The sequence below is a fragment of the Rhinolophus ferrumequinum genome, chromosome 19 (genome assembly GCF_004115265.2).
Source record: "Rhinolophus ferrumequinum isolate MPI-CBG mRhiFer1 chromosome 19, mRhiFer1_v1.p, whole genome shotgun sequence".
Lineage (NCBI taxonomy): Eukaryota > Metazoa > Chordata > Mammalia > Chiroptera > Rhinolophidae > Rhinolophus > Rhinolophus ferrumequinum.
The window spans coordinates 9,966,607-9,978,815 of record NC_046302.1 but is presented as its reverse complement, the minus strand read 5'-3'; the positions used below and the strand labels follow the sequence as shown (position 1 = coordinate 9,978,815).

Here is a 12,209-nt window from a genome sequence, read left to right as displayed (position 1 = left end):
CTTGGCTATTATAAATAATGCTGCAATGAACATAGGAATGCATATATCTTTTTGAATTAGTGGTTTGCGTTTCTCCAGATAAATACCCAGAAGTAGAATTACTGGGTCATAAGATAGCTCTATTTTTAATTTTTTGAGGAACCTCCATACATTTTCCGTAGTGGCTGCACCAATTGCAATCCCACCAACAATGCACAAATGTGTATCCTTTTCTCCACATCCTCACCAATACTTGTTGTTTGTTGGCTTATTGATGATGGCCATTCTGACAGGTTTGAAGCAACAGCTCATTATGGTTTTAATTTGCATTTCTTCGATGATTACTGATGTTGAGTATCTTCATATGTCTATTGGCCATCGGTATATTTTCTTTGGAGAAATATCTATTCAGATCCTCTGCCCATTTTTTTATTAGATTGTTTTTTTGGTGTTAAGTTGCATGGGTATTTTATAAATTTTGGATATTTATCCCTTATCGGATGTATCATTGGCGAATACTCTCCCATTCAGTAGGTTGTCTTTTCATTTTGTTGATGGTTTCCTTTGCTGTGCAAAAACTTTTTAGTTTGATGTAGTCCCATTTGTGTACTTTTCTTTTGTTTCCCTTACCTGAGGTGATACATCCAAAAAATATTCAAATAGTGCGTAGGCAAATTCACAAATATAAAATCCATAAATAGTGAGGTTTAATTATATTTCCTGTTAAGCCAAATCCAGAAAAAGGTTTTGTATGATTAAACACTATGTTGTGGCAAAATTATTCCAGAATAAGATAGGGTGGCTCTCTGATTCTATCATATGGATCCAACACTTTAGCTCTCAACTTTTCAAATACAGTAGATAGTCCCCCTTTATCCACAGTTTTGCTTTCTGAGGTTTCAGTCACCAATGGTTAACTACTGTCTGAAAATATTAAATAGAAAATTCCAGAACTAAACAATTCATAAGTTTTAAGTTGCCTGCTGTTATGAGTAGCATTATGAATTCTAGAAACTTCCTGCTCAGTCCTGCCCAGGACATGAATCATCCCTTTGTCCAGCATATCCATGCCCACTAGTCACTTAGCATCTGTCTTGGTTATCAGAGAGAGAGAGAGAGAGAGAGAGAGAGAGAGAGAGAGAGAGAGAAGAGAGCATATTCACATAACTTTTATTACAGTATATTATTATAAGTGTCCTATTTTATTATTAGTTATTACTGTTAACTGCTCACTGTGCCTAATTTATAAATTAAACTTCATCATAGATATGTATTTATAGGAAAAAAACATAGTAGGTACAGGATTCAGTACTATCCATGGTTTCAGGCATCCACTGAGGGTCTTGGAGAGTATCCCCTGTGGATGAGAGGGGACTATCACAATTTAGATTGGTCTAGTGGGCAAAGATATTTTTCCTAAAAATGTGTGTGTTTCAATAAAAACAAACAAAAACATTTAGCTGAAATCTCACATTTAGCCAAAGAAAATTGTGTAGAATGAGATCTGAGGGTCAGGTTTTAATATTGAAGTGTTGTAAATTCTCAGTAGTTCAGTTTTTTTTATAGAAGATTTGACTGCTAAATGAGTTGGATTTTATTTACTATTTAATTTAATTTATTTTTATGCATTGTTTTGAGGTCTATAAAGTAATTAGTTTCTATGGTTTTGTTTTGGTACATTGCAATTCTGCTTTTTAAAAAAATTGATAATAATACAACACATTTAAGTGAGCATTTAAAACACCACCTGTGTAATACAGTTGAAACAAGTCACACAAGCCAGGGAGAGGGTTTCGTCTATGCCATTGCTGGAATCCAGGACTCCCACGCAAAGTGCAAGGCCTATTGTATTTGGCTGTGACAAACTATTGCTGTTGATCAGTACTTTCTTGTTATACAGAACAATGGCAATGTGTTGGGGAGCCAAGGAGGGAAGTTTTCTCTTAAAGCAGAAGTCTGGATCGCAAATATTTCAGGCTTTATGTGCCAGATGGTCTCTGTGGCAACTAGTCAACTCGGCTGTTGTGTGAGAGTTGTCATAGACAATAAGTAAATGAATGAGCATGGCTGTGTTCCAATAAAACTTAATTTATGGACACTGGAATCTGAATGTCATAAAATAGTCTTGTATCACAAAATATTTTTCTTTTGATGTTCTCCCACCACTATAACTATAAAAACCGTCTTTAGTTTATGGGTAATACAAAAACAGAAGTTGGGACAGATTCGACCCATTGGCTATAGTTTGCTGGCCCTTGTCTTAAAATTTATATTGATAAAACTATGCCATATAATTATGCCTCGCATCTACATTTCTAGGTCAAATAGATGCTTACAACATTTCTTATTAAATCTGGAAGTAAAAAAAATCTGGAAGTAAAATACTGCATTAAAGGATGTATATATGTGTGTATGAATGGTTGCGTGTTATATACAGAGGGTGCCAAAAAATTGTATACACATTTTAAGAAAGGAAAACTGTACTAAAATTGTAATACTCAATATATACCGATAACAAAAGATGAATACAAGTCATGTTTGACGTTTGCAATTACAAGAGGTGCTCAAAGTGGTTACCATCAGTGTCCAGATACTTCTGATTACGGCGAACTACTGCTTGAGCAACATTGACCAAAGTGTCATTTTTTTTTTGGCACCCGTGGTATATGTATGTATATATGTATGTGTATACGTGTATATATTCTATGTATATATAGCCTCTTATACCTGCTAGTTTAGACCGGTGACATGAAGTGTCCAGACTTGGAAGTAAAATAGACCTAGAATGACACCCCGACTCTGAGGTGCACTAATTGTGTGACCTCAGAAAAGTTACTTAATTTATCTGAATCAGCCTACTCCTACTTATCCTTACAGTGGAGTTAATATCACCTACCTTGTATGGTCGACAGGAAAATTAGGTAATATATACAAAAGAAACCTGGGGCATGGATGTATACAATATATAAATGGTTTCTGAATTATTGAATTTTTTAAACGAAAAGCCTTTGTGTGGCTCCCTAAGGACAGCGAGGCCTCACTTCTAATACAGATTTTCAATATATTCTGTTCTGATGATAAGCATGGCCACATCCCAAGTCAACTGGTTACACCTTTCTTTTGCCTTTTTCCAGTGGTACCGTCAATGTTCTCGTGTTATTGTTTCCTCTGACCTCAATCTTTTTGGTTCCAGATACTGGCATTTTCAGACATTGCAGAGATTCCCACTGGGTTTTGCATATACTTGGTATACTTCACTAGAGCAATCCCTGTACTTTCAATAGAGTAGTTTCTTATTTGACAAAAATGTATTTGCTTTTGAAGCTTTCTTGGTTAAAGGCACTGGTTAGAAAAGAGAACAAAATGTAAAACTTGCCAGTAGCAAGAATTCATATGACAAGGTAAACTTATTATGGGATGCACAAATATGCATTTAAGAAACAGATTTAAGATAGGCCTCATCTTTTGAGTGGCATATTTTACTCCTCTGTTTGTTAGAAACAACAAAGTAAATCTCTTAACGGCCAGCAGTTCAAATCAAGTTACAGTCAGTCAACCTAAGATTGTTCTACAGCACTTCAATTCAGATCTCTTCATTTAATTATATTAATTTCAAAACACAACCTTTTCAGTACAAATTATACTTACTGTTTTGTGGTATGTGTTGAAACATTTATATAATGAATTATAAACTTGAATCAGCTAATAAAACTTGTACTCATAAGTACCTTAGTTGAAATTCCTACGAAAGAGCTAGAAAATGGTCTTTTGAAAAACTTGCTTTAATTTTTTTTGAAGGAGACACTGAAGTTATTGCTTTAAACTTGTAACACATAATCCACTTTCTTATGTATAAACAAATGTGCCCTTTAAAATTTATGCCTCGTATATTATATATAAGTATGTACATGTGTGTATGTGTGTACACACACACATAAGCGTATCCATAAAGATTATTTTCCTCTTTTTATCTCTAGTTAGCTGTAAGTCAGCTGGCACCTATCAAGTCCCAGAAGTTTACTTTTGAACGTTTGTAATGAACTAAAAAGGGGAGTCCATTATTCTCTTAGTGTATTTATAATCAGATGCTTTCTTTCTTTGCTTCTGGGTATTCCAGTTGGACTGAGAGGAACAGAGTTTCAAAAATAAGCATGCGTGTAATTCTTTCATTGAGACCTCATTGGTAAGTCATCTTGCTGGGAAATTGGGGGTGCACTGCCTCGTTGCAATATCTCAGTCTAGTAGGGACACTGGGTAGGTACGTCCTTGCTCACGCAGCCTGGAAAAGTGGGTTGAAGGTTGCGTTGGCTGTATCATAGGCTTCCTGGTTGGTAAGGAAAGGTGACACTCCTGTGGTGGAGAAGTGTCACTGTCCTATGAGCTCCTTATTGTTCCCATCTGTCGTTTGGCCACCGTTGTCTTGTTCTGTTCTTCCATTATTCTTTCACCAACTAAAAATATTCCTTATCTTTTTCACCAACTAAAGCTTAAGTTTCATTAAATTGTCTAATTTTTTTGGATTCCCCCTGGGACATGTAATACATATTCTATAAATATTTGGACAAAAAGATTTAGAGCCTTTGGGTATTTTCTGATAGATGAGAAAACAGATTCGGAGGTTTAAGATGGCTTTCCAAGGTCTCTAATTTCTTTCCCTTCTTCTTTTCTCTCTCCTTTTCTTTGGTTGGGCTGCGGCCCTGTATTGGTTTAAGTAAAACATTGTGTGTTGAATTTACATATGTCAACTTCAAAAATAGATCCACATGAGTATGTTTTATGTGTAACTATAAAGATTCGATTCCATTTTTATGAGAAGTTTCATCCCTTGAAGTTGGTAAAATAAAAATATGATTTTCTATAAGGAGGAAAATTTTGATGAGGAAAGATGTCTTCATCTGTTCTGTTCATGACATACTCTAAGTGCTTATCTCATGTCTGGAATAAAGATGACATTTGATGAAGCCATGGATTGAACGAACGAATGAAAGAATAAGAGGGAAGGAGGGAAGAAGGAAGGGAGGGCAGATGGGAGGAAGGAACGATGGATGAAGATTTCTGGGTTCAGCTTTCAAAATAGGTTTGTCATGACCAGAGCGACAATGTTCTTGGGTAACTTGTGGTTGTGGGCTGATCTGTGCAGTGGCCGTTCTGACCAGAGTAGCAGGCAGGTTCCTGCACTGTCTACGCTTCTGCTCCCACCAGGCAGGATATGGCTGTTACTCATGGGCCCTGTTTTGGGGACCTCTGGAAGGCCTTTTCCTTTATTTGCTCTCAGTATTCATCTGCTTTATGCGCCCTCAGTTGTCCTCTTATAGGAGTGTCTCTAAAAGTAGAGAGACACATTTGCAGGAACATCCCAATTGCAGGAATATCGCTGCATCTCTCCCTGTCTCTGTATCATCAGTGAAAAAAATAGATTAAATATTTGAGCAAGACAAAGTTTTATTTCATTTCTGTTCTACCGTTGGACCTCTACTCCCCGCTGCATGTTTTGTATTTCATTGTGGGAGTCTTGTGGCACAGTGTCATCTGGTCTGGCAGGTGCCTCTTGGATGACATCTTATCTCAGGAGGCCACCTGAGCTTTTCCATTTGTGGGGCTCTGTGGATTGTTTTCTCCATTTTTGCCTTCATCGCAAAATAAATAAATAGATAGATAGATAGATAGATAGATAGATAGATAGATAGATAGATAAAAATGGTGCCTTACGGTTGAAGCCTTACGGTTGAAGTGTTTGTTTAGGCAATATGTAGTAGCAAAAAATGTATTTGGAATCAGAAAATTGGGTTTGAAGTTATATCTACAGTAGTCTCATGGCATGTTCTTGGACAATTATTTTGTATCTAAGTCTTTGTTCTTGAAATAGTCAATCCTTGAAGAGTTTTTGCATGAACTGATTAATAAGATAATGGAGTCATATCTGCCCACTGTATGTGACATATTATGTGCTCAGTAAACAGTAACTTGTAATTACTTTTATAAACTAAGGTTTTGTGGAGATAATTGTGGAATAAGATGTATGAGTAAAAAATAATACAGATTCTTGTGTACACTTACCCAGTTTCCTCTGATGGTAACATTTTGCAAACTTAATGTGTAGACAACCAGAATATTGACATTGTTAAAACTACAGAGCTTTTTCAGATTTCTCCATTTTACTTGTACTTGTGCATGTGTGTGTGTGTGTGTGTGTGTGTGTGTGTATTTAGTTTTACACAATTTTTTCACTTTTTTATTGTGGTAAAATACAAATAACATACAATTTATTATCTGAACCATTTTTAAGTGTGCAGTTCAGTGGTGTTAAATAAAAACATAATGTCGCACAGTCATCACCACTGTGCATCTCCAGAACTCTTTTTATCTTATACAACTGAAACTCTGTACCCTGTAAAATAATAACTGCCCATTCCCCCTTCTCCCTCCAACCCCTAGTACCCACCATTCTACTTTCAGTCTTTATGATTTTGACTACTCTAGGTAACTTATATAAGTAGAATCATACAGTATTTGTTTCTTTGTGTCAGGCTTATTTCACTTAACATAATGTCCTCCTTCCTTTTTAAGGCTGAATCATATTCCTTTGTATGCATAGACCACATTTTGCTTATCCATTCATTCATTGTTGGACACGTGGGTGCCTTCCAGGTTTTCGCTGTTGTGAATCATGCTGCTGTGAGCTATACAATTTTATTACTGAGTAGGTTTGTGCATCTGCCATCACAGTGAAGATCTTAACAGTTCCAGCATCACAAGGATTGTTAATTTTGCCCTTTTGTAACCACATCCATCTCCCTCCTGTCCTTTCTTTCTCCATGCATAAGCCCTGGCAACCACTAATCTGTCCTTCATTTCTAAAATTTTGACATTGTACAATGTTACATAAATGGAATCATATGTAATCTTTTGTGATTGGCTTTTTCAGTCGGCATAATTCTCTGGAAAGTCATCCAAGTTGTTGGGTATATCAATACTTCCTCTGTTTTATTGCTGAGTAGTACTCCATGCAATAGATATACCACAGTCTGTCTAATCATTTGCCATTTGAATGACATCTGGACTGTTTCCAGTTTTTGGCTGTTATGAATAGAACTTCTATTAACATGTGTGTGCAGATTTGATAGGAATGAAAATTTTCATTTCTTCAAAGTGCACTTGTTGTGTTGTGTTTTAAGACTTGTCTTTATATTGCTGTGGTCTCCCTGGTGAAACTGCTTCCTGCTATGGGTAAATGGAGGTTAAAATAATGTCATGTGGACCTTTTTAATAACAGCCCGACAATGGACACCTTAGATAATATGTGAAGAAAATTGATAACCTTCCTACTGGTTCTTTTTTCTCCTTTCGCCTCAGTTTCTCTTAAGTGGCTCCACCATCTCAAAAATGTCATTCATTCTTAGAACCTCAGAGCGTGTTGCCCTTCTTCTCTTCCCCTGCTTTTCCCATGATCGAGGAGTTGTTAAAGCCCTCTTGTTTTCACCAATGCAGAGATTTTTTTATTTTTTTTTAATCATTCTCTGCCATCTGAATTTCAGTTAGCAAAGCTTTTTCTCTGTATTATTAACATTGTGTCTTTCCTGGAATCTCTGCCTTCTGAGTAGAGCCTCTGTCAGCTGCTCACAGCTGACCTTTATAGCTGTGGGTCCCAATTCTCCTGTTCACGGCCATGGTCATGTCCACCTTGTGGTTTTTGCATATGCCCTTGAAGGAGCCTTACCCTCTTTATGCTGTTAGCTCATTCACATTCAGCTACCAGCTGCAATGCCACCTCCTCATGCGAGGTCCTCTTGGTATATCCTCTTTTAGTTACTCTGTACTTTCCTTTCATAGTACTTATGGTAGTTTTAAAAATTTAGTAGTATAAAACCTAGGGCCCCACGTGGTTCAGTCTAGTCAAAGAATCCCTTCAAAGAAGTGGACCAGAAACTATGTTATCGTGAAGTAATTCAAATCTTAACACTGCCTCTGGTAATGACGGTAAGCTTCTGTCTTCCAAATACCAGCTCTGAACCATGGTGTCACCCCTTTACCAGGTAAGTTATTGAGGTAGAGTGCTGTGTGATCCACCCATTCTCATTAACATCCCTGAACACTGGGTGTGGGTCTCATTTAGCTTTGTAATGTTAGAGCCTGGAACACTGGCTGCAGGTATGAGGTACTCTATGCATGTTTGTAGGAACGTGAATGAATGAATGAATGAATGAACGAACGAATGAACAAAATTACCTATCTCTATACAGGAGACATTTGGTAAAATCTGACAAAATGAATCAGTAATGTAAATTTTTCTTAATTTTCCAGGTGATTTTTGAAGTAATAACTTCTGGACATCAAGGCTATCTCGCTATTGATGAAGTGAAGGTGTTAGGACATCCATGCAGTAAGTTGTCTCAACTCTTCCACATTCGGGTACATATTTGGGGGAATGTTTACATTACAAATTAAGGGAAGGCACTAAAACCTGGGGAGCAATAGTCCTGCTGAGAGAGCTCCCTGTCAAGGTGTTGCTTTGCTAGCCCAAAAGTCCAAAAATACGTATTCCGTGTGTAATGTAATTGAATGAATGTAAGTGTCTTTAAAATGAGAGTCAGGAATGGGGGCTAAATGAATATTTTGTATGCTCAAACATCCTTGCAAAGGTCTTTGGATTTCCCTTTTGAATAGTAGCACAAATTAAACATTGAGAGTCTGTGCATTTTGTTCCTAAATCCAGTATGTTTCTGGCATAATTTCAAACAATATAGCCGCAAACGGGCCTGGGGTCTCACGCATATAAGAAATCTACTTAAACCACCTGGAGAACCACAGAAATAACCTGTTCTTCATCTTTTATGAATTAGTATATTTTTTTAAAAAAGTCTAATGGGTGATAAACACACACTTTTATTTTTACCACCCAGTATGAGCGAACAACTATTAATATTTTCTCATATTTGCATCTGAACCTTGTTCTTAAGTTGCTAAAATGTTGCAGATTGCCAGTCCTGTGTTTCCCCCACCTCCCAGAGGCCACAACAGAGCTGAGCCTGCCGCTGTCCTCCGTCTGGAAGGTTTCTAGTCCACAAGCAGCAGAAACAGATGTAGCTGATTTTCGCATAAGAGCTTTGTATCAGAAGGGAATTGACAGCAAATGGAATCATGGAACATCGGTGATCTCGGCTCAGAAATTGGCAGGAACTAAAAAGGAGGCTTTGCGGGCATCACCACGGTGACGGCTGTGCCAGACAGGCAGGGGTGCCGCAGCCCGCTCCTCTGGCTGCCTGACCCTTGGAGGGTGATCCTTGCCACCTGCCTGAACATTTGTCACCTTCTCTGTGCCTTTGCATCTTCACCGTTAGGCCCAAAACCCCCAGTATGGTTATCAGGGTAAACAAGCTAAATCATGTACTCATCGCCCGCTGGCCACTGGGGTGATCTAGAAAAGCAAACTGTGGCCTTTTCAGCTTCTGTCATGGGAGCCAGGCCTAGACTTTTACCAAGAAATATAACAGTGGAGAATTTCCCAACCCCAGGATAGAGCTTGGAGAGCTGAGCAACCAGACCGCTGCAAATGTCTCTGTGTATCTGTGCGTGTGTGGGTGTGTGGTGTGTGTCCGCTGTATTTCCCACAATCATTATGTGTTCATAAAAAGTTAGAAAGTAATATTCGCCTTTTGTAAATTCCAATGCATGGTATTAAATTGTACAAATTACGTTGTATTCTTCCCTCCCTACCCCGACCCCACTTAGCAATACATTATTTTAGGTCTATCCATGATAGTCTAGCATACGATTATACTACAGTTTATTTCTTTATTCTTCCACAAACATTTAGTTTTCCCAGTGTTTCTCTGTGGCAAACATTGCTACAATGACCATTCATGTGTGTATCTCTGGGTGCAATGTGCGAGGGCACGGGATGTTCTTAGAAGCAGAATTTCTGGGCTGAAGGGTAGAACAGTTTTAGTTTTATTCGATGCTGTCAAATCACTATGAAAAGTATCTGAACCAGTTTATATTCCCACCAGCAAAACATGGAAGTTTTATTTTCTCTGTATCCTTGCCCACAATCGATACTGTCAGACTTTAAATCTTTGACCAGCTGAGGGATATCAGCCTGGTTTATTTTCAGGGTCCCTGGCCTTAAAAAGAAACTGGCTAGTTCATACATTCCTGAATCTGTGCTGGTGGTCCCTACCCAAAAGCACGAGAGAAAGATTATTGTCCACAATGGTTTTAGAAATGCAAAGGATGCCAACAGCTTGTATACACATTTTAAGAAAGGAAAAAAACTGTATTAAAATTGTAATACAATGAACGATGCTAGCCTTCATTTGATGAACGCCATCGTGTGAGTGAACGTCATACTACATATTGCTACTGTCATTCAATTCAAATTCGAAAAGTAATACATAGATAACATCTCTTAAAATGTGTACATTTTTTTGGCACCCCCGGTATAAATGCTGCTTTTATTGCACGGATTGAATAGATCATGAGATCACTCGCTGTAGTTACACAGAATCCTTGTGTGGTTATTATCTGATGAGGGTCATGACACAGTCATCTGATTCCATCCCAGGGGTTCTGCTGCCTCTGAGATCTTTATCTGGTTCTCAGAATTTGCCACAACACTGAAGTTCAAACACGGCCATCGTCTTGTTCGTTACTTAGGCAGATGGTACTTTTGTAGTACACTGCATTTGCCTTTTCTTCTGTCAGCAAGCTTGGTGAGTTCAAGAAGAATTTCTCCCCTTTTTTACTGAAAAGCCAGGAAAACGAACAATGCTGTACCTAATTGGAACAGCAAGGCACATTTAGTGGCTCATAATTACCTGAGTTGGAACTTGGCCAAATCCTTGGAGTAATAGCCTCAGGCTTAGAGACCAGTAGGGCCCTTGAATGTGCATAAATGTTCACAGACTCTGATTCACCTCTTACTGAGAGGTAAAAATCAGAGACAGTAATACTGCATACCTACTATGTACTGAGCACTTCATGTTTCTTAGAGCAAACCTTGCCTTTAGGCAGATGTTGTTGCTGCCCTGGGTGCAGATGCAGTGGCCACGGCCAAGTTTAATTAGGTCTTCCCTGTTCTGTATCCTGGGTTCCTTCTTTTATATTTGGCCTCTTGCCAACAAAATAGCTTATGAAGTGGAGCCCTTCCCATTCTGTAGGATTTGAGTCTCTGCCTTCAGTAATACAAAAAGACTCAACCCTTGTCATTCTGTCAGAGCCTTCCTGAAATGTAACTCCTGCAGTTTTGTTCATTCCTCCCAAGCCCAGCTGCCTGTGGCCATAGAAGGGTGTTTATGGTCTCTCTTTTGGAGAATACTGGTGCTAATACCTGATTGGCTTTGCAAACTGCTGTTGGGAGACACAGAATTGCAAAACAATCTCTGTACCCAGGTGATGCATGGTACAATAGCTTTTTGAACTGTAAGCTTTAAACGGTTTTGATAATAGCCCTTCTGTAGTTATTTTTTCCTGAATTTTTAAGTTTATGGGGAAAACATGCAAATAAAGATTTTAAAGAATGCAATAGGTGGGCCATTAAATGGAAAGCTTTACAGGTAACATTTTAAAGCATTTCCTATCAAGATTTCTAAATAACAATCAATTATTTTGAAATTTTTATACTCATTAAATTTAAATCATAAAGGAGCATAAATATTTCATATCCAAAACTGTTCTTTCCCAAAAGATGCAAAACTACTGAACTTTATTTACTTCACTCTAAAGGCTCCTGTTTGGATTCATATAGGTTTATGAGTTAACATTACAACGTTTTTTTTTAAAAGTAGCTGTTCTGTTACGAGAATACAGGTGCTCATAAAATTGATTTGAATGTAGTGACAGTCAGATGCAGGATCAGCTTGAAATGTGGAAATGGCTGTGTGCAGCTCTCTGGCTCAAGACCACTTCTAATGAACATAGATAATTTTTGAATTTGGTATGCACGCTAAAAATATATTTTGAATTTGGTTCAAGAATCCTAGTCGCAGAAACTGAAGGAGCACTTTATCAGCTTCATAATGCTGTCTCCTATTTTAAAGTAGGTTATAAACTAAATATGGGTATTTCTATTATTATATTGTGGTGCTGATATATACTTTTATATCTTATAAGCCATGCAGCATTAACAGGTTTATTGAGATAGAGTATCATACAATTCATCAATTTAAAGTGTGTAATTCAGTAGTTTTAAGTATATTCACAGAGTTCTGTAAACATCACCACAACTAATTTTA

General features: G+C 37.6%; 1 protein-coding gene across 11 annotated transcripts in view; it reads left to right on the top strand.

Moving 5' to 3' along the window:
• PTPRM (protein tyrosine phosphatase receptor type M) overlaps window positions 1-12,209 on the top strand; it is a 799,491-nt gene that overhangs the window by 288,321 nt on the left and 498,961 nt on the right. For all 11 annotated transcript variants that reach the window (XM_033087233.1, XM_033087234.1, XM_033087225.1 and 8 more), the window contains exon 4: window positions 8,281-8,359. In XM_033087233.1, coding sequence (XP_032943124.1) covers window positions 8,281-8,359 — 79 coding nt within the window. The remainder of the gene's footprint in view (window positions 1-8,280; window positions 8,360-12,209) is intronic.